Below are 27,947 nucleotides of genomic sequence, written 5' to 3'. Positions count from 1 at the left end.
CTGCACCGTGTGAAGAATTCAACCACTTCAGATCCATCTCACTGGCTTCCTTTAATAAAGACATTTTGCCAGTCCTCCTGACGAATGACTGGTGAAATGCCACATTGAGATTCTCAGCTTACAGAAGTTAAATACTGCAGATGCTGGCAATCTGAGATACAATCAGACAAGAATGTAAAGCACAACCAGTAGATCGGGCAGCACCTCTGGAGTGAGAGAGAGAGAGAGAGAAAGAGTCTAGAGCAGTGTTTCTCAACCTTTCCGTATTCAACGCCCCCTTATCCTTGAAATCATGCAACGCTCCCCAAAAGTAAAGCTTGATTTCCGCATATAGTACTTTCATCAATTTGTAAGGTGATTTCTTTTGATATCAAAAGGGAACATAATTTATCCTCAACATTTGAGGCCATTTCATCGATGCGCCTTCTCACGGAATCGTTGCTAATAGGAATACACTTGATAGTCATTGATGGTTCCTGATGTAGCACGGTTGATAATAGTTGGGCAATAGCTGGAAGCGCCAATGATTCACCTACGGAATGAGGTTTACCACATTTTGCAATTAGCTTCGCTCTGTTGTATGATGCCACAAGTCCATCCACATTTGTGGCTCCCATCTTTGAAAAAGCAATGGAAATCATTGGTCGCTGACTGAATTTATTGAATGTTTGAAAATATGCCAAATCTTTGTCCTTTTTGTCACTGTGTTTCTTTTCCAAATGTTTAATAAGACGGGAAGGCTTCATGGCCTCGTTGGAAAAACTTTGTTCACAGAGTAAGCACAGTGGTAACTGCTTATTAGATGGAGATTGAATAAAGCCATATCGCAAATAGTCCATACTATACTGCCTGCACTTTTTCTTACTCGATGAGGCCATGTTTACACTGTCGCTCGAATACCCAGATGGAATCATGGGTATTACCTTATCACGATAATCTTAAAACACTCAGACAAGTGGCAAAATTTGATTGGCTAATTAGCTGTAATGTGCATTCATTCTGCCACCCAGTAGAACAGTTGAAAAGCTGCATTTTGTCTTCCTAGAAGCGACACGGGTTCGGTGATATTGATCTTGGCAGTAGAATCAGTGCCAACTGCGAAAGAGTTCAAGTGGTTTGCCATTCACAGAGAAGACTATTAATAATAGCGCAGCAACCAATCAGAGTGCATGCCTCTATGGGTGCAGGGAAAATAACAGACCCGTGTTATGCGACTATCCATGTGCACACAGCAATATCCTTCAAGGACATGGCAGTCTTCCAAGTGATTGGTAAGCTCTCTACAAAGTCATTCAGTGCCCCCTTGCTGCCCCCTTTGACTTCAATGCCTACCGAAGGAAGGCAAATGCCCCTCAGGGGGCGCTTCCGCCCCTGTTGAGAAACACTGGTCCAGAGTTATCATTTCAGCCCAGTGAATACTGAAGTAGGAATGAATGCATGGAAGAGACATAGGACAGAAGAGAGGAGAGATTAAATGGCAAAAGGGTGATGGATGGAGAAACAGAAACATAGAAATGTAGAGAATAGGAACGAGTATAGGCCATTCAGCCCTTCAAGCCTGCACCACCATTAATATGATCATGGCGCATCATCCAACTCAATCCCCTGTTCTTCATTCTCCCCATATCCTTTGATCCCTCTTGCACTGAAACCTATATCAAACACCTTCTTGAAAACATTTAATGTTTTCGCCTCAACCACTTGCAAATTTGGAAAAGAGAAATGTGAATTATGCAGTAAAGAGTTTTTAACTTTTGACAAAGGTCAGGAGACTCCACAAGGCAACCCTTGGCCTCCTATTTCTCAGTTGGCCATCCTCTGTTGACCTCAATCCCACCCAGACGTCCCTCGTGTTACACTAGTGACCATTCCCATCTACCTACTATAACTCTACTTCAACAGAGACATTCTCCAAGCTGTATTAATTACTGGGTAATCACTTGATAGCCCAGTTTTGGGTTGCCTTGGCAATCTAATGAGGCCTAGCTGCTAACATCAGCCACGGCTAACTGCTACCCATCCTAGACAGGCTAGATCCTTGCTAGGCCAGAGCTCCAGCCTGACAGTGGTACAGGGCTCCTGTAGTTTGGGAATCAGATTCTAACAACACTGACAAGATTCTAACAAGGCCCTGTTTCCACAGTGAGTGAAAAACTAGTAAAGGGATGGGACTGTGCACCTGGTCACTCCATAGAAACTCACTTTAAAACGTTTGACCAGTGCGAGTGCATTCCACTATTGCTCTTGAAAGATTTTAATTTGCTGGCTCTGAATTTAACCTCTGTCCTGCTGTGAAAGAGTGCATAGTCCCAAAGGAGAGGACTTACATTTGTGTAGCATCTAATAATGACCTCAGCACCTCTCAAACTACTTTAAAGGTCAAATAAGCTCCTGTATTATCGCTTGATCCTTAACATTGGGTTGGGAGGCAGGAAATATCAACAAGTCATTGCCCAGATGGAATGGACCTCAAGTGTCTGACTTCAAATTCAAGAGTGTTGAAATTGGACTTGGGTCGTGATACCAAATAGGTGAATTCATAGCAACCACCCATCAAGCCATCACATTGAAGGTCCAAATAAGCAGTGTTAAAAACCGGAGTCCACACTTAACAGTCCAAATTCAAGTTGTAAATTGAAAATTCACACGTGAGGAGTAGCTCAAAGGCTCTCCACCAAGTTCCAAATAGTGATGGTATCGACATTTATAAAACCATAAGGGATATGGAAAGGGCGAAAAGCCAAGGTCTTTTTCCCAAGGTTGAGGAGTCCAAAAGGGACCTGAGGGGCAATATGTTCAAGCAGAGGCTGGTGCGTGAATAGAATGAGTTGGCAGAGGAGGTGGTGGAGACAGATACAATTACAACATTTAAAAGGCATCTGGATGGGTACATGAATAGAACGGGTTTCGAGGGATTCGGATCAAATACTGGCAAATGGACTAGATCAGTTTAGGATATTTGGTCAGCAGGGACTAGTTGGACTGAAAATGGGTCTGTTCCCAAGTTGTAAAACGCCATGCCTTTAATCTGACTGAACAGTGAATGCGTTGTCGTTTGTTGTGTGTGCTGAGAAATCTAATTTCAACGCAACCTTGTAGTGGAGAGTGCCGCATGAAGAAGAAAGTTACCCTTTTGGAATAAAGAGGAGAATGCAATTTTTAAAATATCACAAATAGTTTCTAAAAGAAGCGGGTTTCTCGATCCGTCGCTACGCAACAACTGTCGAGAAGTTACTTTGTTCGCGACTGCCGGAAATTTGCACTAACACCTTTTTTTTGGAATTTTCCAGTTCATTCCATAGTGTTCTTCATGAAATCATGTCGTCAATGTAATTTACAATTAAAATTTTATAAATTTCTTCTCATCCATATTTCTTCGAAATAAAATTCTTTTCAGGTTGCCAATCGATGGCACTTTATGTCTGAATTGACGAGCCTTACTGGTATTCGCATAGTATCTATTTAATTTACAATACACTCAGTTATTCCGCCTCTTGAGCGTTGCATTTTGTTTCGTGACAATACTGAACTATATTTGCATGTGCAGAATTCGCGCTTGAACGGTTATTGTTCAAGATTAAGAACAAGAGTAACTGCTTCCTTGACACATTGAGAACGAAGTTCACGGTACGAGGAACTCCAAGGGGTTTTTTAAAAATGCTAATTCCCGCCAATTTACAGCTGCTGTAAATTCTAAACATTCTAAGATTGCCAACATGAGACGATTTTGCATTTCTTATTAAAGTGTCTTTGGAAACTAGGAACATTGATTCTTATTTATGAATTGATGCATGTTAGAAACTTTCACACCAGTCTGAAATTAGAATTACAATTACAGCCTGTGGTGTCACAACAGAGATTAAATTTATGTTTTCAAACCTTGGCCCAGTTTACCAACATTAGGGAAGTGTTATTCTGATCCACTCTCCATACTGTATGTGGCAGTTTTTAAAATTGTGTTCAGCAAAGTTTACTCATTCGCTGGGCTTCTGACGCATTTTTACATTGACATTGTCAATCTTGCATGGTAGCCCAATGAGGGCTGACAGAAATAGTGTTTTGATGGAGGGTAAAGTTTGTGCAGAATGAGGCATTCAATTGATGTGTGCGGTTTCTGTTCAGTAGTCTCTGTGTCTACTGCTTTTACCGATACTCGGGCATTGTATCGTTTAATTTAAATTCCAGCCCTAAGGTGGTTGAGGTGGAGAATCAGAAGCTTGGAAAATACAAAAGAAGGAATGGCTCCCCAACACATTACCATAACTGGAAAAAATTTGTTTGTTTGCTCACCTAAGGTGCCAATTAGGCATGTATGAGAGGGCTTGGCAGCAATTTGCCTGCAGAGGTAAGCAGCCAGCTCAAAGAACTTTCTATCACAAAGCTGCATTTGCAGCCAAAACGTTCTAGCCAGAGATATTTTCCTTCTGTTCTGACATTTTTGAATTTTCACTTTGAATGTATGACCCTGAGGATGCCCCCTCACATTCCCATCTGGAATGGGGCTGTTAGAACAGCTAACCCCTCATTCAACCAGCAACATGGTGGGAGGTTTCCCTCTCTTGTACATGTTGATTTCTGCTCGAACCATCTAGGGTGTCTTGGGTAGACTTATCCCCACCATTCTTGTTGCTCGTACTGTATTAGTTTAGGCTTCTGCTGCAATATGAGGTTGGATGCCCACAAGCAGCTGAGACAGAGCAATGAATAGGTTGATGACATATTTATTAATAGTTAGTTACATGAATGATGGTCATTTATGAGATGACAGACTCAACCTATGAGTGGGTTCACATTACATTCTTATACAATATTGGTAACAAGCACAGAATTCTTAACAACTCTCTGCAACACTTGGAAAACTGGCTCACTGCTCCCAGAAACAATTTCTTTTATTCTGATAGGCAAAACTTATTTTGAAATGTACTTAACCCCGTCTGGCTCTATTATACAATTGGAGTGATTACTCAATGTCAAAATGGCCCCTGTCCATGAGCAGAAACTGGTTGTGACATCAACAGGCTGTGACAATGTCTGCGTATTTGTTGTTGATATCAGTGTTCCAGGTTCAGTGACATCAGCGCCTGCACACATACAGATGATATCTACCATGGGTGTAGCAGGAGTAGGTGTGTGGGAACAGACAGGGACAGGGGCTGGAGGTGAGGTGGAGCTTTCAATCCCTTGTGGAATAGTTCTCCGCTGCCTTGCCACCTGACCATAATTTGCCACAGTGGATGACATTGCACAGGTGGAGTGCCCAGCTGCATTTGGAGCATGCACAGTAAGTATGCTCGCAATGGACAGTTCCTTTGGCCATAAATCCCAGAAAATAACTTTAAACAGAAAATGCAGGTGAAGTTCATCGCAGCTGCTGCTTTGGCACTTCATAATGTGGCACTGCAAATCAATATTCCTACACAAGTATGGGTACTACAGCACCAAGTGATGACATTCACAATAAATACAGCCTTAGACAACACCCTCCTTCCTAGGATATCAAGAATGAAGGTCGTAATTACAAAGATACAATTAGAAACAATAATTGACACCTTGGCCCCGCTCGCCTATTCTGCTATTCAACAAGGTTGTAGATCTGATTGTGGACTCCTATAGAGTTTACAAGAATCAGAGGTGACTGAATTGAAATTTACAAGATCCTGAGGGGACACAACTGGATATGAGAGAATCTAGAAAATAGGTCATTAATTAAAAACAAAGGTTCACCCATTTAAAAGGGAGATGAGGAAAATGTTTTTTCTCCTGAAGGGTTGTGAGCTTTAGAATTCCCTTTCACAAAAAGCTTTGATTCAGTGTCTTTACGTTTTTAAAAAGACAGCAGTGATTATTGTCAGAAGTATGCAGGAATGTACATTTGAGGTTAAAATCAGATTATCCACAATCTTATTGAATAGCACAGCAGACTAGAACTAATTGCCTACTCTCGTTCCTTGTTTGTATGTACATTATAGTATTTTGAAGTAATCCTCATAATCAGCAGTGATTATATTAAAAGAAAATAGAGACAAGAGTGATTACAGCAATGCAATAATTATAAAATTAAGACACCAAAAGATTTAGTCATTTAAATTGGTCACTTGAACCCTGAATAAAATCCAAAATTTATTCTTTTAACTTGTGGATAAGTTTACTTCGGTGAGTCTTTAGTATCACAGAAATGAATTGTGAAAGTTAATCCAAAGGCCACCTGTTCATTGTGACATCAAGCGAAGAAAGGAATCTTTAAAAAGTAACTTTTCTCCACCTACATATTCACCGTACTAATATGATGTTTCACAGTGGAAGCTCAACATTAGTGACAATACTGCTGCAAGCTTACGAAGAGGTAACTTGTAGTTAATTACTAGGATGTTCTGCTCCCAGTTTACAGGTATGTTTATTCTCTTAATCATCATCACATGGTATTAATAGCCTTTTGCAAATATTATTGAAATGCTAATGAATACTAGTTGTTTTCAAAACATAAATTCTAAATGGAATAAGAGCTGTAAAAACTGTATTACAACCAGAATCAAAGAGGGGTAACAGTGAAATAGACACTTTACATTATTTGAACATGACTTAATTACAGCAAGTGATTAATTAGCATTAGAGGTACTGTCAGTTTGAATTGAACACACTGGCAGTAATTGTTTATTTTTAATGATATGTATTCAATTTATCACTGTTGCTGGCATGTTAGAAAAAAGACTTTTATTTACATAGCACCTTAACGTGCTCTGGACATTCCAAAGCATTTACAACAAATGATGAATACATTGAGAATTAAGAGGCAGAACAATATAGATCAAAAGATAATAAAGTTGATTGTAATGGTTATACTCATGGCATATGGCATGCCATGAAATATCAATTCCCAAGTAATCAACGACAGATTATTTCAGAGAAATGCTGCAGTAATTATGTCACAATCATTAATCCTTCAAAGTGAGACTCCTCACATAACAATTATTGCCACTGGTGTCAATAGTTTAAGTAGTTAAACTAAAATTAGAAAATGCTCAGGATACACAGCAGCTCAAGTTTGCATTTGAAAAGAGAAAAAGCAGATTCTGACATTTTAGATAGATGCCATTTTTAAATAAAAAACAATAACACCATCACAAATGAGATAGGGCACAATCAGCAAAGTCGGCCTACAGGATGAAGAGAACAATAAAATTAGCCATTGATGAATAGAACCTTTTTGAAACTGACGTGCTGAATGTTTCAGTGCCTTCCAGCATTTGCATTCAAAGATACAAATATTTGCACTGAAAACCACAGTAACAATGAAACTTATAATTTAAAAAAAGCTCTCCTTTCCAGCACTATTTTGTGTCTAATATAATTACATGGGCACGAAAATAAAACTATTTGAACTTTGTTTCAATCTTGTTACGCAAATTATCATTAACGGTAATGTTTTGTGTTCACCAGCAACTTTGCTGTTCTACTTATAGCATTGGACTTTTGAAATAATTGTTTGCAATTTTACAATAACTCTTCAATTCAAGATGCAAAGTGTTCACTAAGCACATTAGGTAGTGTGCTATTGTAACATTAGAGAATCATTTAAGGTCCAGCCAACAGCAGATAAACATTTTAATGATTGTCGGTTATGAAATTGTCCTAGGAGAAAGTGAGGACTGCAGATGCTGGAGATCAGAGCTGAAAATGTGTTGTTGGAAAAGTGCAGCAGGTCAGGCAGCATCCAAGGAGCAGGAGAATCGATGTTTCGGGCATGAGCCCTTCTTCAGGAATTGTTCTGTTTATTTCAGTATGAGACCATAGACACAATGTTGAAATTACTTGACCTGTTTCAATAAACTTAGTGCATTATTGTGAATTATAGAACTCCCTGTACTGATTGCATGATAATTGACTTATTCAGGATCCTGTTTAAAATAAAATATTGTAACTATTAGCATGTATTTCTGTGAAATTTCATTTAAAAATTAAATCTTTTAGACAGTAAATGACTTATAATTTTCCACATGAAATGATAAGCAAACTGCAGAGTTATTGATCAGAAAAATGGTGCTTTATAGAGGTGACATAACAAATGGATGCACAGCCAAAGAAGGAAATATTAGAAGAGGTGACCGAAAGCTTTCTTACAAACATGCGTTTTATGGAGGGATTTAGACGAGGAAGGTCAGATGGAGAAGTTTAGGAAGAGAATGCCAACACCAGCCTAACCAATTTATTTACTGTTTGTGAGTATTTAAGTACTGTTCTACCTCTTTGCTTGCTCATGTTTAAAGTCTCACAATCGTATTAAAAACACTAAAAATTCAAAAAAGTAAAAATCTTATTAGACCAATTTACAAAGTGTAACCATGAGAGGATTTATTATACTTTTTATGGTTATTGTTGTACAGTAACTTAATGGAGAGGGCAATATACAAAATAATGGGGAACTACTAAATTTATAGCATCATTATAATAAAACAAAAACATTGATTTATAAGAAGAATATATTGGATAGCAAATGATCGTCACATTGTCGTGATAAACTTGGTTTCTAAGACTGATGCTCGAGTGGAAAATGAACGTTTTTCAGTACCTTGTTGCTGCACTACTTCCTAAAAGTTAACTTCAGCACTGCAACATGCAGAATGTGCCTCAAATCTGACCTGTCGCGTGAAACAACCGGTAACAAGGGATGCATATCATTTGGGATGCGCGCACACACAGAAAAATGAAGCAAGTGGTGTCACACTATTTTATCACATCTGAAATATCACACGAAAAGTCCTAACATCCCGTGCCACACCGGCACATGATCGTCGTATTTGTCTTTTTGTTTTTGTTAAATCCTCTCTTTCCGCGGGTCCAGTAGCTGCGAAGTGTTCGTGTAATATATATATATACAGTATATTTATAAAATAGGCATCACATTCCATGTTTCTTCCTGATGACCGACATGGACAGTAATTTCTCCTTGTTCCTCAACTCCTCCCGCAGGATGGCCTCGCTGACCTTCAGTTGCCGGATGGTGCCTTTCATCTCCTTGATCTTCACCTCCATCAGGGCGATAATGTCCTTCTGCTCGTTGAGTTTCCTGAGCAGCTCCTCGGAGGTGGTGGTGGAGGAGAGCGAGTAGGAGTGATCCAGGCACTCGGGAGCCTCGGGGCGAGGGACGGCGGCGGCGGCCGGGAGGGAGGGCGAGGATGAGGAGGACGAGGACGAGAAGAAGTAGGGTCCGGACAGGTCGATGGGCTTGACGTCCTCTTGGCCGGCGGCGCTGGTGGCCGGCAGCTTCTTGCGGGAGCGCCTGATCTTCCTCTCGTTGACCCCTCGGAGCGGGAAGATGGTAGGGACCTTGACTGAGTAGGTCTTCCTGCCGCCGGGGAAGTGGGCGCTGCACACCCGGTGTCCGGTGGTGGGGTAGAAGGTGCTGAAGCAGCCCGTTACTCCGGTGCGGGAGATGTTCTGAAGCCAGAGCCGGCGCTGCTCCTCATCCTTGGGGAAAGTATAGAAGCGGAGCTCCCGGTCCCGGTGCGAGTTGTTGTAGCAGCCGGGCACGCAGCAGGTGAAGCCGGGCATCCTGCCGCTGCGATCCCCGGGGCCAGCGCCGCCCGAGCGGCCTCTTTAATCGCAGGCCCGGCTCCCCGGACTCTCCTGTTCGCACGATGCCCTCTCTCCCCCACTCCGGTCCCCCCAGGTTTATTTATTTTCCCCCCAAACACCGAGTTAGCTGCAAAGCCCAGGCCGCGCAGCGGAACTACATCTCCCAGGGTGCAGCGCGCCTTACACAGCCACTTCCGGTCAAACAAACAAACAGCTGCAAAAAAAGCAATAACATGAACTTCTCTCTCAAAATAATGAATGCATTATTGAAACCTCTTTTCACGTTTGTGCTCATTTGTATTTGGTTCTTATTACACTGATCAACACTTCACAAACTCGACTTCAAACTTTGTTTGCATTTTATCATATTTTTGCTTTAAATTTTGCATCATTTTTGTTTTACTGTTATACTACACCTAAAGCAATAGCATTTATTGTATGCAAATAGGGTGAGAGTTTACTGCCAACAAAATTCACAGAAATAACTAAAATCTACATTCAAATTACGAAAACCAGACCCTAAATCTTAGTATTTTGTTTACAGGATGTACATGACAAAACTGTTTGAAATTTGATCAGTTAATTCATTTTACTAACGATGTTTATTAACATTCAAGATGGCATCTCAAAAGCTGTTTTTGACTAAAATTTTGAAAATTTTGATTCAACTCATTTTTATTTAAAACGCTATCAATAAAGGTACAAAAGTAAATTTCTGCCAACAGTAAAACTGGTATCAATGATAGTGGTCACAATCCCATACTCATTACAGAGAGAGACAATTCATGGTAGGTTTAACCTGAGGGCCACCATGCCTCAGGCAGAGGATGAGGTCAGAAAGGTGGGACATTCACATCATCTTAGCTGGTGCAGGAATTGAACTAATGTGGCTGGTAACTCTCTGCATGAGAAACCAGTCATCCAACCAACTGAGCTCACCAATCTCCAAATGATAGATTTGACAATGGAAGATGAAATTAATAAATAATCATTGAAGATAATTATGTGCCCTGAAATAAACATAATTAAAATAAAGGATTAAAATTCTGAAGTATGCCACCATCTGACAAAAAGAATATTTTCATTTTTTAAGAAAACACTCTTTGTGTCTGTTATTTGTAATTTAGGAAGATGAATAAATACGAGTATACTCATCCATCTGCTGTTTCACAGGATGTACAGACCACTTGGGTTTGAAAATAGTTACATTAGTAAAAGGACAAGGATCTAGCAATATAAATTTAAACAATCCATTCCTTCAACATCAAAGCATATCATTAAAATCTGAATGTAGTTTATAAATAGATTAGATGTAATATAGTATGTAGTATGTATGGTATCTATTTAACAGTGCTGACCACATTAATTTAAAATCTCAATATGACTCTTTGGAATTTAAATATAGGTAATGTGATAATTTGTAGGCTGGCACCAAATGAAATAATCATGAAAATGCTGCATATTGTAAGAATTAAATTTCATCCATGTTCTGTCTGGATCCATTTATTGCTTTGAGGGCAACTATGAGTAGGTGAAAAAAGTAACATTGCTCCATATTCTGAGAACAAATTGTGCACATGTTATACATTTAATATAAGTCTATCAAAGAAGTGGAAATATTTATTTACTGTGATCTTGATAACCATTCCAGGAACCGCAGACAGGCTATCTTGCCACAAATTCACAATTTGATCGCAATATTTTGCATATGTGGTTGCTTAGATAGCTTAAGATGAGCTCCACATTGTCAGACTGTATCATTCTAGCTAAAACCAGAACCAGTAGCTATTTTAATATTTTATAATTATACAAACAATAAGTCTGAATAATCAATTTTTACAATTATTGATACAGAATGCTCAAATCTTGCTTTGAGATTTAAATAAGGCAATATGTAATGGAATTATATTAACTGAGGTGCTAATGGACATAATTCACCCTTTTTTTGTATTACTAAATTTAGTTTCATTGCCAACAAGGTGGAAACAAAAGGTTCAAATGAGGGATCTGCAAAATCTCGATACTCAGTGTTGCTTAAATACTTCCAAGGTTCCTTTTGAAATTCTAGATCAGTATTGTCTTTTCAGACTAGGCATGTTCCTTTGGAGTTGATCAAATTTATTTTTCAACAAAGTGGTAACTAAACATTAAATATTTTTATTGTTTTAAGAGATGGGATATGAACAGGAACACATTACCAAGCAGCTCTCCAGCTCTTGTCTGGAGAGCTGTTTGTTAGAACAAAGTCAATTGCCATTCTATATTAATGGTTTTAACAATAAAGTGAAGAAATATTTACTTACATAAGACAAACTTACAAATATTCTAATCTAAACAAATAAAAATACTAATAACAAAACTAGGTATTAATTATATATTGATTACAAGTGGTTCATTAATTGTGGTGAAATGCTGTTCCTGGAAACCAACAGTTATCACCAAATAATATTTGTGCATTTGTCCAATTTTCCTATCATGGAAATATTGCAGCACAGAAGGAGGCCATTTGGTCCTTTATGCCTACACCAGCATTTGAAATGAGCAATATGACATAATGCCATTCTCTTGCCTTTTCTCCATACACTTCACATTGTTTCTACTCAAATAATCAGCTAATGATCCTTTGAATGCTTCTATTGTACCTGCTCCAGTATAGTTCCATGTAGTGCATTCCAGACCTGATCCACTTGTTGAGTAAAAGGCTTTACTTCACTTTATATTTGTAAATTACTTTACTCTATGCCCTCTCGTTCTTGATCCCCTAACAAGTGGGACCAATTTCTTCCTAACTATTCTATCCATATCACTCATTGTTTTGAAAATTTCAGTTAGAACTCTTGGCCTTCTTCCCTCCAAGGACAACAGTCCCTACCTCTCCAATCTATCCTCATAACTGAATTTTCTCTTCCCTGAAACCATTTTTGTAAAGATATTCTGCACTCTTCTGATGCATACACATCCTTCCTTTAGATTTGTACCTAGAACTGTAAAAATACTCCAGCTGAGGTTGAACGAGTATCTTGTATAATTCCAGCATAATGCCCCTGCTGTTGAACTCTATGCATCTATCAATAAAGCTCAGGTTACTGTAAGCTTTATTAATTTCTCTTTCCACTGTTCTGCCACCTTCAACAATCTATGTACATATTCATCCAGATCTCTTTGCTCCAGCGCCCTCTTAAGAATTAAAAATATTATCTCTCCATGTTCTACCTACCAAAACATATCTCCACATTGAACTTCTACCACAAAAATGGAATAATTCCAGCAATTCAAGGTAGTGACCTAAATGTACCATTCCACCAACTCTCGTGATCTCTCAGCTCCTACCGTGTAGTCAGCTTGGATAGGTCAGAACTTATTAATATCCTATCTGAATGCAGTAGTTCACAGAATGCAGCACTCTCTTTTTGGATTCTGAAGAATTCGAAATGTTAACTTTGTCTCTCTCCCCAGAAGTGCTGCCTGAGTTTTTCCAGCAATTTCTGTTATTACCCCTTCATCAACCCAGAGTGTACATTCAAGCAACCTGATTTCTCTTACGTTTCCTGGAACATAACATCAGATGTATGCGCACATCATACTAGATTATCTCTTATTTGGTTCCATTTTATATATAGTCAGTCGAAGATGCTGTAGAAAACTTGATGGAACATATAGCTGTTGGATTTAAATTGAAATCATAGTACTTCTAAACTTTAGTTTTTCCAGTACCAACAAAAATCAGTTGGCACTGAGGTGCCCATCTTGACATGATGTTTTGCAACAGGAATGCACTATACCATTGTGTTTCCTGGAAAATATCCTTCTTTATGTCATTCCAACATTTGGATTGATGGCCTGAATGATGTAGAATCATAGAATCCCTACAGTATGGAAGCAGGCCATTTGGCCCATTGAGTCCGCATCAACCCTCCAAAGGGCATCCCACTAGACCCATTCCCTACCCTATAATCTTGCATTTCCCATGGCTAATTCATCTAGCTGGGCAATCCCTGGACACCATGGGCAATTTACCATGGGCAATCCACCTAACCTGCACATCTTTGGACTGTGGGAGGAAACCCACACAGACACGGGAAAAACTTTTGTCAACTCTGCACGAATAGCCGCCTGAGGGTGGGATCAAACCTGAGTCCCTGATGGTGTGAGGTAGTGATGCTTAACACTGTGTCACCTTGCTACCCAATTAGAAAAAAATAAAATAAGTTTATTGAGTTGCAGCTAATATTTAATGAACTTGGTTAAACACAGATGAAATCATATTGAGTATTTTTTAACAATCTCAATCCTTATAAAAATATTTTTTATTTCTATAAACCCTTCAACCCTTCAGTATTGTGCTGAGGTTTCCAGGAAATAAAAGATTAATCTCCTCAATACTGATTCAAGGAATATGTGAGAAAATGTCACAGAAGCAAGAATAATTTTTCTTTAATATTCTTACTTATTATTTTAAAAGATTGTTGAATTGGAGGCAATGACTGTTTGATTGAGTGGACCATTTGGAGATATCGGCTTTTGATCTCTCCTGGAATATGTCCAACAAAAGCTAGCTCCTGTAGTTTTGAGAAGTTAATTAAACTAGTGTGAAGAAGGTGAAGTGTGGCCGAATATGAAGAGTTTTTTTTTAACAGTGAGGATAGTTAGAACATGTTCTTTGTCTCAGGCAGAATCTATAAGTCCTTTCCAATGGATTGAGTTAATTGCATTATTTAGTGAACATTAAAAAGTATTAAATAGGAGAGTCGTCCTCTGCTAAATGCTTATGTGAGGATAATACAATTGGACTGCTTGGTAGGCAGCAAATTACCAGTTAAGATCTGTAATGCAGGATGTTGTTTTCTCTAGGCCGTTCCCTGGAGGACAATGTGAGACAAACATCAACCGCACTTGGAGGACCATTGACTTGGTGAAAGGATGCCCTTTAGCCTGTCTGAAACCTGTTGATCTTCCAGTGTAATGTTGTCCTCAATCAAGTGTTGTGGATTGGCACATTCCAAGGTCTAAATACTAGATGACACACTAAAGCTTGAAGCTGTTGCCAGTAAAGCATTGTGGGAAAAGGCCACTGTCTCAAACCTTTTATTGACATGTTACCATGAGGGTCTGCTGACATACAGAACTCATCATGGCTAGTATTGGAAATGTAAACAGTTTCTTGTCATATTTAGTAAATGTTCCAATTTTGCATTTGGTTGGAGGCACCCAAGATTGCAATTCTCAAATGAGAAATGAGATTTTTTATTGAATTTTCTGAAATGTCTGACTTGGATGATTTTATAATGTACTTATAGATAATTTATGAATAAAGCACATTTTTGGAAAATAAGTTTTTTGCTGTAATATTCAAAATGTGACATCAACCCAGAGTTCTGGCAGAGCTTCAACTAACTTGGCAACTGCTTATTAATAAGATACGTGTATAAATAGATGCAGAAGTTTATTAAAACCTGACGTAGCTCGATACATTTAAACAGTTTCCAATTTCTAACTCCTGCCATTCTGCTCCAAACCATCTAAAACAGTTAGCCAACCGCACAGTCTTCAGCTAAGAGGGCTTTTGTTTGGAAACTGGTAACCCCTTGAAGGGAAAATAGGCCTTAACACTGAAATCAAATCTTTGATGAACAGAAATAAGTAGAACTGGGAGAGCCAGACGGGAGCCTCAGCAAGTGAACTACATGTTCCAATGGCCATTGCGGGGATAACCAGAGTGCGACCTCGCGCTTCCGGTCACAGGTTCTCGCGAGAAGCAGTTGAATGCTGAGGCGGGACGGGCGGTCGTTGGACTCGACCGTTGTCAGTTTCGTCACCGAGGGGCGGCGGTGGTGTCGAAGTGCACCGGGCCTCAGCAATACCCGGGGTACATTTGACAGCACGGAGCAGGTGAATCAAACACGGGCGAGATTGTAACTCATTCAAAATCCCTTGGTTTACAGAGTTAAAGCTACGGGAGTGAGTAGCTGGAGATGGAAATTGCTGGAGAAACTCAGCAGGGGTCTGGCAGTATCTGTGGGCAGAGAAAATAGTTAATGTTTTCGGGTGCAGTGACCCAACTTCGGAACTGTTTTCTCTGTGTACTTGCCGGTCAGTCTTGCTGAGTTTCTCCAGCAACTCCTGTGTTTGTTTCCGATCGCTAGCGTCCGCAGTTCTTTGTTTTATTTCACTGCTCAATGGACAATGATCCAGGTAACGAGGACACGACTCCCAACTGAGGTAGCTAACCTGGTAACCAGTACCCTGACTGAGGGAGTTGATCTGGTAACCTGGGCACCGAGCCCGTAATTAGGGAATTGACCCAGTAGCTATGAGAACCAGCCGTGTAACTGTGGTCGTGACTTTGTAAATAACTATGATTTGGTATCCTGCCCCTTCAACAATTGGACCCAGGGCCCACTGAGCTTATTCTAACATGGACATTTATTGTGTAATAGTGGCCAAATGATCCTCTGATTTTAGCATCAAATTTTTATTTCAAAATAAGTATACACAAAAGGTCCTAAAATGCTTCTTAACAGGTTTTTGCAGAGCAAAAATAGCAATGTGTTGGAATTTTATAATTCCTTGGAGCTTCCCTGCTGTTGCAAAGCAAAGGTGTTTTCTATTTATACAGTAGCCTATTTACATTTAGTTTGAGATAAAGGACCTGACAACTGAACGTATCCTCATTACATTTTGACCAAAATACCTTAGATGGTGGTCTTTCCCCACTGCACCTTGGCAACAGCTACCCCAAACTTCAGTGCATCCTCAGCGCATAGTCCTGGACCTTGAAATGTTCCAGTCTGCAACGCATGATTCAGGCATCAAATATGTTTTCAGAGGAGTGACTCAAGGAACTGACTATGAGCTGAAACTCAATGAAAATACCCTGCAACACTGGCTTTGACCAATCCAGTGAATGGGCACTGACTACTGCCAATATATGTATATTTTTAAAAATCTGGTTTTGCACTGCTATGTTTACCATCATATTTAGCTGCACTTCAGAAGTAATCACATAGAAACTTCAGACATTTGTCCAACTATGCTGTAGATAAATGGAAATCTTTTAAGAAAATAACCTGAAATTAGCTCTTTATTCTTTGGCCAGTGTTGCATGAAAGACCAGATCCATTATTATTGTAGAACATTCCTGTTTGCAGGTACATTTGCACAGGAATGGTAATTTCAATGTAAAGTGATTCGTTTCACAAATATGCAAGACCTGTAGCAGGTTAATATGATTTTTCAGGCATTGTGTTCCTTTGCCAATACACTGGCAGCCCTGTCAAATTAAACCTTTGGTTCTCGAATCAGAGAGGTTATTATGAGTTCAACTTCATTAGTGCTGCTTGATTTTGTGCACTTTATTTAAATGCCTATTCTTTGTTTTGAGCAAGAAAACAGTGGTGGTAGAATTTCAAATATGAAAACTTACAGCTGAATTGTTATGACCCAAATCCCATCCACGAGCATTTCTAACAGTAGTCACTGAATAGTGATGAGCAGTGAAAGTGCGAGCAGTTTTTTCTCATGTCTTCCAAGCTGATTTAGGTTTGTGTATCTTTGCTTTTTTTTGTCAATTAAAATATTTGTGCAGCATAATTTTATCAAATACAAAACATATTTGAGTGGCAAATAAAGACCCTTCAGTTTTATTTTGTAGGGTATCAAGATAAACTGGACAATCTGAAAATTCAGCAAGTGTAAGTATTGAAAGAACATGGATTGCATTTTGTTTGTGTTTTGTTACTTTTTATAGTCCACTTCATTTATCATGAATACATGACAGGATTGCAAATAGGGTTTCCAGATCAGCAAATTAGACAAGTGATCTGACAGAAGTAATATTGATGTAGAGTTTTTAGTGAAAATCCATTATGCTCCTAAATTCTAAAAAAAATGAAGTATCTTCAGACTTTCAGTTAGATATAGGTGACAGGCTGGCAAAAAGGACTTATGTTTATGGTTTTATTTCTACAGACCTTTCTACACAAAAAAAAATGGATTCTTTACCTGAGGAAATGACGATGCGCACCCTAATTAAAGGAATGATTGCTGAAGAGGTTCCACAGAGCATAGTGCGTCCAGAGACACACAGGTAAGAATGATATCTTGCCAGGTTATATCCATCTACCGCCTCCTACAAGACCACTGACATAAGTTATCATTCCCAGCAAAAAGACACCTGCTCAGATGTTCGCTTATGGGTGAAGCATTCGCAGATGCTTAATATAGGGTCTAGACTCTGTGCACGTATTGTTAGAAATTATCAGCTACACTGACTGAGAGGTGAACGCATTGTCTTGAAACCCTATAGGATTCTGCTGTACAGATTCACATTTTGGTCTTAGCTCTACTATTTCAGGCTCTCCCGAACACTTAATTCTGTGAATTGGGGCTGCCTTTCAGCATTTTTATCTATTGTGGTCTGAGAGCGATTTGTTCAACTAAATGTTTTTAACTGGGAGTTTGTCAGGTTTCAAAGAATGCACCCCTTATGGCTTAGTTACAGAATTAGGGTGTCTAAGGTTTCCCCATGCCTCTGATGTTTGACGATTATGTGCAATTCAATGCAATGCTGTTTACTAGTATAAGAATCTGAAGGAAAATGATCTTTTTCTGGTGAACTGAGAACTAACAATGTAGATTGTGCATTACTATCTTGAGCTGCTTTTGTGTTAATGTTCCTACACAGGCCTGAGATATTCTGAGACTTCTGAGCCTTAATCTCTCAACAATGTGATGAACTAATAGTAGGAAATGTAAAATTTTGTGCTACCTCAGATGACAACACTTGGGCCATTGCAAAAGTCTAGGCTGCTGTGTATATTGATAATTTAACATTATTGATGGGAAACCATGTTTTGTTTTGTCATTGCCACACTGTAAACTTTAAAAGTCCACTTGTGCAGCAGCATCAGAATTTACTGCTGAGTAAAGTTGTATTGAGCCTCTTCCAAAAATATTTATCTAAGTTAACTTGTTGTATGTCATTTTCCATCGAGTACTGAACTCAGTGGTGAGTTGCTGAATACAAAAATGTGTGGCCACACTGATCTGACTTGTCATTTTTCAGAAGACAATTTGATCAATGGTATAATCAGGATTGAAGGTACACACTCAGCCATTATGTATTCCAGTGAGAAATAAAAACCGAATGAACATTAGATGCTGTAAATCCAGTGAGAAATGGTTGTTTCAGCAAGGCTTAAAATATACTTTATGCAGCTGTAACTTGACCCAGAGTTAGTCAGTTTTGCCACCCAGAAATCATACCTTGCTAATTGTGTAGATCTTAATTATTTTTCTCTTTAAACGTAGGTTACGGAAAAAGACGAGTACTCCCAAAAAGCTCATTGACGTCTCTGTGCAACAGTCTCCAACTATGGTTCTCCGCAGTCAAATGAAAGCGAAGGTCAGAAGTTGTCAGCTAACTGATGCTGCTGTGAGTAATGGACCATTTTATGTTTCTGAATCAAAATTATTTTGTTTTAATCTATTGTTGTAAAGAAGTTAGGTATTCAGTTACAACAAAGTAAAATTTTTGGTAACGGGTCTCATCATGCAGTATATAGAGTCATAGGAATGTACAACATGGAAACAGATCCGTCGGTCCGACTCATCCATGCTGACCATATATCCTAAATTAATCTCGTCCCATTTGCCAGCACTTGGCCCATATCCCTCTAAACCCTTCCTATTCATCTACCCATCCAGATGCCTTTAAACGCTGTAATTGTTTCAGTCTCTACCACTTCCTCTGGCAGCTCATTTCACACACGCACCACCCTCTGCATGAAAGAATTGCCCCTATGTCCCTTTTATATTTTTCCCCTCTTCCCCTGAACCTATGCCCTTTAGTTCTGGACTCCCCACCCCAGGGAAAGGATCTTGTCTACTTACCCTATCCATGCCCCTCATGATTTTATAAAATTCTATAAGATCACTCCTCAGCCTCTGATACTCCAGGGAAAGCAGCCCAAGCCTATTCAGCTTCTCCCTATAGCTCAAACCCTCCAACCCTGACAACATAGAGTCATAGAGATGTACAGCATGGAAACAGATCCTTAGGTCCAACCTGTCCATGCCGACCAGATATCCCAACCCAATCTCGTCCCACCTGCCAGCACCCGGCCCATATCCCTCCAAACCCTTCCTATTCATATACCCATCCAAATGCCTCTTAAATGTTGCAATTGTACCATCCTCCACCACATCCTCTGGCAGCTCATTCCATACACTTACCACCCTCTGCATGAAAAAGTTGCCCCTTAGGTCTCTTTTATATCTTTCCCCTTTCACCCTAAACCTATGCCAGGGAAAAGACTTTGTCTATTTATCCTATCCATGTCCCTCATAATTTTGCAAACCTCTATAAGGTCACCACTCAGCCTCCAACGCTCCAGGGAAAACAGCCCCAGCCTGTTCAACCTTTCCCTGTAGCTCAAATCCTCCAACCCTGGCAACATGTAAATCTTTTCTGAACCCTATTTATCCTATCCATGCCCCTTATGATATTATAATGCTCTGACCAATAAAGGAAAGCATGCCAAATGCCTTCACTATCCTATCTGCCTGTGACTTTACTTTCAAGTAGCTGTGAACCTGCACTCCAAGGTCTCTTTGTTCAGCAACACTCCCTAGGACCTTTCCATTAAGTGTATAAGTCCTGCTAAGATTTGCTTTCCCAAAATGCAGCACCTTGCATTTATCTGAATTAAACTCCATCTGCCAGTTCTCAGCCCATTGGCCCATCTGATCAAGATCCTGTTGTAAACTGAGGTAACTCTCTTCGCTGTCCACTACACCTCCAGTTTTGGTGTCATCTGCAAACTTACTAACTATACCTCTTATGCTCACATCCAAATCATTTATGTAAATGACAAAAAGTAGAGGACCCAGCACCGATCCTTGTGGCACTCCACTGGTCACAGGCCTCCAGTCTGAAATACAACCCTCCACCACCACCCTCTGTCTGTCACCCTTTGAGTCACTTCTGTATCCAAATGGCGAGTTCTCCCTGCATTCCATGAGATCTAACCTTGCTAATCTGTCTCCCATGGGGAACCTTGTCGAAAGCCTTACTGAAGTCCATATAAATCACATTTACTGCTATGTCCTCATCAATCTTTTTTGTTACTTCTTCAAAAAACTCAATCAAGTTTGTGAGACATGATTTCCCACGCACAAAGCCATGTTGACTATCCCTAATCAGTCCTTGCCTTTCCAAATACATGTACGCCCTGTCCCTCAGGATTCCCTCCAACAACTTGCCCACCACTGAGGTCAGGCTCACCTGTCTATAGTTCCCTGGCTTGTCTTTACCGCCCTTCTTAAACAGTGGCACCACATTTGCCAACCTCCAGTCTTCCGGCACCTCACCTGCGACTATTGATGATACAAATATCTCAGCAAGAGGCCCAGTAATCACTTCTCTAGCTTCCCAAAGAGTTCTCAGGTCCCTGGGATTTACCCACCTTTAACCGTTTCAAGACTTCCAGCACTTCCTCCTCTGTAATCTGGACATTTTGCAAGATGTCACCATCTATTTCTTTACAGTCTATGTCTTCCATATCCTTTTCCACAGTAAATACTGATGCAAAATATTCATTTAGTATCTCCCCCATTTTCTGTGGCTCCACACAAAGGCCGCCTTGCCGATCTTTGGAGGGCTCTATTCTCTCCCTGGTAACCCTTTTGTTCTTAATATATTTGTAAAAACCCTTTGGATTCTCCTTAACCCTGTTTGCCAAAGCTATCTCATGTCTCCTTTTTGCCCTCCTGATTTCCCTCTTAAGTATACTCCTACTTCCTTTATACTCTTCTAAGGATTCACTCGATCTATCCTGTCCATACCTGACATATGCTTCCTTCTTTTTCTTAAACCAAACCCTCAATTTCTTTCATCATCCAGTATTGCCATTCCTACCAGCCTTTCCTTTCACCCTCACAGGAATATACTTTCTCTGGACTCTTGTTATCTCATTGCTGAAGGTTTCCCATTTTCTAGCCATCCCTTGACCTGCGAACATCTGCCCCCAATCAGCTTTCGAAAGTTCTTGCCTAATACTGTCAAAATTGGCCTTTCTCCAATTTAGAACTTCAAGGTAGAGATCTAGCCTATCCTTTTCCATCACTATTTTAAATCTAATAGAATTATGATCGCTGGCCCCAAACTGCTCCCCCACTGACACCTCAGTCACCTGCCCTGCCTTATTTCCCCAAGAGTAGGTCAGGTTTTTCACCTTCTCTAGTAGGAACATCCATATACTGAATCAGAAAATTGTCTTGTACACACTTAAGAAATTCCTCTCCATCTAAACCTTTAACACTACGACAATCCCAGTCTATGTTTGGAAAGTTAAAATCCCCTACCATAACTACCCTATTATTCTTACAGATAGCTGAGATCTCCCTACAAGTTTGTTTCTCAATTTCCCTCTGACTATTGGGGGGTCTATAATACAATCCCCATTATCCCTTTCTTATTTCTCAGTTCCGCCCAAATAACTTCCCTGGATGTATTTCTGGGAATATTCTCCCTCAGCACAGCTGTAATGCTATCCCTTATCAAAAATGCCACTCCCCCTCCTCTCTTGCCTCCCTTTATATCCTTCCTGTAGGGATTTGTATCCTGGAACATTAAGCTGCCAGTCCTGCCCATCCCTGAGCCATGTTTCCGTAATTGCTATGATATCCCAGTCCCATGTTCCTAACCATGCCCTGAATTCATCTGCCTTCCCTTTTAGGCTCCTTGCATTGAAATAAATGCAGTTTAATTTATTAGTCCTACCTTGTCCCTGCTTGCCCTGACTGTTTGACTCACTTCTGTTCTCAGCTGTACCCGTCTCAGATCGATCTCTTTCCTCACTATCTCCCTGGGTTCCCCCCCCCTTACTAGTTTAAATCCTCCTAAGCAGTTCTAGCAAATTTCCCTGCCAATTTATTAGTCCCCTTCCAATTTAGGTGCAATCTGTCCTCCTTGTACAGGTCACTTCTACCCCAAAAGAGATTCCAATGATCCAAAAATGTGAATCATTCTCCCATACACCAGCTCCTCATCCATGCATTCATCTGCTCTAACCTCCCATTCCTGCCCTCACTAGCTCATAGCACCGGGAGTAATCCAGAGTCTTATCTTTGTAAATCTTTTCTGAACTCTTTAAGTTTCACACCATCCTTCCTGTAGGAGGGAGACTAGAATATCATGATGTCGTATCATGTTGCAGGGTGCTCCTGTAGTAAACTGGTAGTTTGGCTAGGTTGATAGCACTCATGTTTTTGAGTCAGAGGTGATCTGCAGCTAATTGTGAAATGAAAGTCATTAAAACAAATCCTCAAGAATCTAATCATCTATAGTAAGATCCTATGACACTGAAGAGAAGGATTATATTTAATATCCATGAGTTTACACTCTGACACATTTGAAATATTGGGCTTTGAAGTATGGAGAATATTTGAAAATGTTTATTTCGAGATGTCTGTGGTCCAGTAGAAAACTTAATGGATTATATTTATGGACCATATGGTCTTCTGGGAGCAGTGCAAGCTGGCATGATTATGATCGAAAAGAAACAATGTATTTGAGTTAATTAAACAAAATCATCCAAGCAATTGAAGATGATGAAAGTCAGAACAAAAATAGAAATTGCTGGAAAAACTCAGCAGGTCTGGCAGCATCTGTGGAGAGAAAGCAGAGTTAACATTTCAGTCCACTGACCCTTCTTCAGAACTGATTTTAGCTGGGAAAGTGTTGGCATATATGCTGAAGATGGGTTGGAGGAAAGGTGGGGGAGGAATATGTGATCGGGGAGATGGAGTCCTGAGACAGAGAGAAACACAGTTATGCAGTCAGATGAATGAGAAAAGGCCAGCGTAGGAGAATAGATAACTAAGAATTAACTAATGGGGTCCATTAGTGGCTGACAATGTGGTCTTTATGGTAGCAGCCCATGTGATGGCAAGGTCTGGTGTATGGGGGTTGGCTTAAGGTAGTGGGAGAAAGTGCTCAGGCCCTAAAACTATTGAACTCGATTGAGTACTGCAGGCTGTGGGGTCTCCAAGTGGAACATGTGCGTGTGGCATGGTAGCTGAGTGGTTAGTGACAGCATTGTGGTTCACAGTGCCAGGGACCTGGATTTCATTCCAGCCTTGGGTGCCTGACTCGTTATGTCTGTATGTGTTTCCTCCAAATATTCTGGTTTCCTCTCACTGTTCAAAGATGTATGTGTTAGGTGGATTGGCCATGCTAGTGTGCCGATTGTGTCCAGGGATCTGCAGGCTGAGTAGATTAGCCAGCATAAATGTGGGGTTACAGAGACAGGTTGAGGGTCCGATTGGGATGCTCTTTAGAAGGTTGTTGCAGACTTGAAGGGTTGAATACCTCTTTTCGCATTGTAGGTGCTTTACAATTCTATGAAAGTGAGATTCTGTTCTTCCAGCTTGTACTGAGCTTCTCTGGAGCACTGCATCAAGCCCAAGACAGTGATGCTGGGTAGACAACACAGTGTTGTGTTGATGTGGCATGCAACAGGAATCTCACGTTTATTTTTGCAGACAAAGTGTAGGTGTCTGCAAAGCAGTTATCCAGTTTGCGTTCGTCTGCCCAGTGTTGAGGAGGCTACATTGTGAGCAGTGGATACAATAGATTAGATTGAGTGAAGTGCAGGTAAATATCTGCTTCACCTGGAAGGTATGTCTGAGGCCTTGGGTAGTGAGGTGGGAGAATAAATGAGCAGGTGTTTTACCTTCTGGGATTGAATGGAAAGGTGCCGTGGGGGTGTGGATAAGCATTGGCAGTGGAGGAGTGGATCAAGATGTCCTGGAGGGAATGTCCCTGCAGAATGCTGACAAGGGAAGGGAGGGGAATATATGTTTGGTTGTGGCATCCTGCTTGAGGTCGCAGAAATGGCAGCTAATGATCCTTTTCCAAGCTTAAATCAGTTCTGAGCCCGAAGTGTTAATTCTGCTTTCTCTCCACAGATGCTGCCTAATTTGCTGAGTTTTTCCAGAAATTTCTGGTTCATCCTGTTCCATTACTATACCCTACATCAAGATGAGTGAATACCTTGAAAATGGGTTAGAATTTTGTGTACGGGTTTTGGGTAAAGGCTTCGCAATCCCTCACTTAAGTGAGCACAACTCAAGAAAAACACAACAGAAATTGTATTCTGTTATCTAATGAAACCGACTGCATTGATCCTTTATAACTGCCAAACTTTTGTTATAAGTTGTTATCCTTGGCCCAGAGATAGAACACTCCTCTCTGAGTCAGGAAATTGAGTGTGAAATTCCCAGTCTAGAAATTTGAGAAAATAAATTAGGCTGCTACTTTAGTGCTGTTCAAAGTAATGCTTCAATAAACCAATGTTTCATTTGCTGGGTCAAATAAAAAATCCCCAAAGCATACTTCTAATATCTATTTATCCCTTAGCATGTAATATTAAAACAGATTATCTGATCATTTATTTCATAATTATTTGTGGAATCTTACATGAGAAAATTGGCTTCAGCCTTTCAAGTTCTGTAAATTATTTGCATTTTTGAGTTCTTGTCTAGGCAACAAGTTGACAAACGGTAGTTTTAGTGTATTTTTTAATCAATTTGTTCAAACATTGCAGCAGGTAGGATTTGAATTTGGGCCTTGACACTGACCCTTGCCCAGAGGGGAACACTACCGCTGTACCACAAGAGCCTTACAGTAGTTTTGGTGCACCAGATTAAGAGAATTTATTGAGTTACAAAGCATTACCTAACAATCAATCAATAGCTTGAATCACATACTTTACTTTCTGAAGCAGCTTGGACACAAGTTGGTGCGAGTTCTGACCTATTTCTTCTCTCTATTTCTTTTGTCTTCTGCAAACCTCTAGAACTATATACTAGATTGTCTTCAAAAGTTATTGTTATACCTCTCTGGCTTAGTATCCAAGATGTCACGTGGATATATTCATAAAAGCAGTGGAGTTGCATTCATAACACAATCAATACATGTTCACAGTTACAGCAAAGAACTAATGTGTACACTCTAAGCTACAATTAACAAGATCAAAATATTGCTCATGTTGGAAATTTATAAGAACAAAATGAAATTGGAAAATTTCAGCAGGTTGTAGAGTAGCTGTGGAGACAAACTGTTAACAGTAGGATGATTTTTCATCACAATTTATTGTACAATTGACCAAAAATGCAGACAGTTTGGATCCTAAGTTGTTCCTTTCAGTAATCCAATTACAATTAGAATTTAGTGAAAGATCACATAACACCAGGTTATAGTCCAACAGGCTTATTTGGAAGTACTAGCTTCGGAGTGCTGCTCCTTCATCAAGTAGCTGTGGAGCAGGATCATAAGACTCCACATTTATAACAAAAGAATACAGGTTTTATTAAAAAAGAGTGACACCTCAGCTCAGATAATGCATTAAAGGTGTGAATTTAGAATCTGTGTGTATCCTAAACTTGAGCCATACTGGTTCTATTTCCAAAGTAGGGATTTATAACATGTTACATGGATTGATCGCCACAGATTATGCTTTTTGAACAAAATATCTGCAATTACAATTCTGCAAATGCAAATTCATCCCATAGACTAATATGTGTGTGCATGTGCTTGAGAGAGAGAGAGAGAGAGAGAGAGAGAGAGGAGTGTGCGTGTGTGTGGGCGTGAGTGTGATGAAGTACGAGCCTGTGAGAGGGTGTGCACGAAGGTGAGTGTGTGGGAGGTTTATGTGTACGTGTCTGCGAGAATATGTAAAAGTGTGTGTGTATGTGAGAGAGTATATTATGTCGTGTGAAGTGTGCCATGAACCCAAGGTTCCGGCTGAGGCCATCCTCATGGGTGCCGAACCTGGCTATCAACCTCTGCTCAGTCAATCTGCATTTTTTCACATCCCAGAGTCTGTGGGGTGAATTTGCATTGATTGACATTTTATTGTCACTTAATGCTAAACTGTACATTCTTTGGATATACCTGATTATTTTAAACTTTTCTGATTTCCATGTAATTATTTTGAATTATTCTAATTCTTTATCTTTTGTTTATACAACTGTCTTGCTTCAAAGAAAATGAAATTGCTATTCGTTATGCCATCCTTTATTTAAATTCAACCTAATCAATGCAAGCTATAATTTCCCAACTACGTTACTGCAAGTGTTATACATGAGAAAATAAGGTATTTAAACAGAATTCAAGTCCACACTTGTAATGAAAGCTTTACTTTAGTTAATCTTACAACACTGGGTAAACCCCTCTGCCACATAGAAAAGCTCACCTTGCGCCATAATCTGTTAAATTTCGAGCGGCTAAGAACTATCCCACTATTAAAAGAAAAAAATTAGCTATTTTATATTTTAAGTCCAACGGAGAACATTAAACAACAACTATTTATGACTCCTTTCTCTTAAAACTATTTCTATTCCCCCCACCCCCCCCACCCCCGACTACAATACTGGTCAGATAAATTCCCTCTTAAACTAATGGCAAAATCAACGTCAAACCCAGTTATTATTTTTGGACATCAGACTTTCTCTGTAGATTTCTCTCGGCTGGTTTCAGAGTTCTGCTGCACAAATTTCTTATGGACAGGTACTTTCAGAGAGCTATTCTGCTGGCTATTGTATTGGTGCTTGGCAACTCTTTGCAGTTCTCCCTCTAACTGTTCAAAAGGTCCAATTTTATACCCCAGATCATTTCATTGGTTTGATGTCATCTCAACAGTAAAATTCAAATTTGATTGGATTTTGGTATCTGGGGCATAATTTAAACTGGCTGAATTTGAATTTGTTTTATACCATGGCAACGCAGCTCCAACTATATGTGTCAACCAAATGTTACAATTTTAACTCTTTCAGCATGGAAATTTCAGCTCCCTTAAAGGTACAGTACAGGACTACAACTTCATAACAATTTTCAACCTCCGTTCTTAAAACTCACACTCCACTGTTTCCTTGCTCCTCGTTTTATACAATAATTTCACACCGAATTTACCATTAATTAATATATCCATCACCTAATCCCTCATTCTGTTAGGTCTCAGGCATTCCTTCTGACCATTTCAGATGGCAACACTGTCCTCAGGGTCATCAGGGGTAGCATCTTAGGGTCCAAACAACCTCTCCTTCATCAATGACTTTGCCTCCATCAGCAGGTAAGAGTAGAAATGTTAACTGATGGTTGCAGAATGTTTGGCTATTCACAATTCTGTAGATGCTGAAAGAGTCTGTATCCACATGCATCAAGACAAAGGCAACTTGAAGGCCTGGATTGATAAGTGGAAAGTAATATTCATACAACTTCAAAGACATGTCCTGAAAAAGCAAGGATGATGTGGGAAAAAACTTTTTTTTTATCTCAGTGAGTAGTTAGTGTCTGAAATACTCTATCTGGA

General features: G+C 39.8%; 3 protein-coding genes across 6 annotated transcripts in view; 1 reads left to right on the top strand and 2 right to left on the bottom strand.

Moving 5' to 3' along the window:
* Positions 1–290: 290 nt before the first annotated feature.
* On the bottom strand, positions 291–878 carry LOC140453243 (zinc finger BED domain-containing protein 5-like). Its single transcript, XM_072547817.1, has one exon. It carries the CDS (start codon positions 876–878, stop codon positions 291–293), a length of 588 nt encoding a protein of 195 aa, XP_072403918.1.
* Positions 879–4,766: 3,888 nt separating this feature from the next.
* On the bottom strand, positions 4,767–9,724 carry thap11 (THAP domain containing 11). The gene has a single exon (XM_072547452.1). It carries the CDS (start codon positions 9,547–9,549, stop codon positions 8,896–8,898), a length of 654 nt encoding a protein of 217 aa, XP_072403553.1. The 5' UTR covers positions 9,550–9,724; the 3' UTR covers positions 4,767–8,895.
* Positions 9,725–15,326: 5,602 nt separating this feature from the next.
* cenpt (centromere protein T) overlaps positions 15,327–27,947 on the top strand; it is a 68,680-nt gene continuing 56,059 nt past the window's right edge. For 2 of the 4 annotated variants that reach the window (XM_072547448.1, XM_072547445.1), the window contains exons 1-4: positions 15,327–15,462; positions 17,225–17,264; positions 17,542–17,659; positions 18,883–19,006. In XM_072547448.1, the coding sequence (XP_072403549.1) occupies positions 17,562–17,659; positions 18,883–19,006 (222 nt within the window). In that variant the 5' untranslated portion in view covers positions 15,327–15,462; positions 17,225–17,264; positions 17,542–17,561. Of the gene's footprint in view, positions 15,463–17,211; positions 17,265–17,541; positions 17,660–18,882; positions 19,007–27,947 lie in introns of all 4 variants that reach the window. The other 2 variants (XM_072547446.1, XM_072547447.1) reach the window with 2 other exon arrangements.

Source organism: Chiloscyllium punctatum, chromosome 26 (genome assembly GCF_047496795.1).
Source record: "Chiloscyllium punctatum isolate Juve2018m chromosome 26, sChiPun1.3, whole genome shotgun sequence".
Taxonomy (NCBI): Eukaryota; Metazoa; Chordata; class Chondrichthyes; order Orectolobiformes; family Hemiscylliidae; genus Chiloscyllium; species Chiloscyllium punctatum.
The sequence above is the reverse complement of the archived record's forward strand: the minus strand, read 5'-3'. Positions and strand labels throughout refer to the sequence as shown.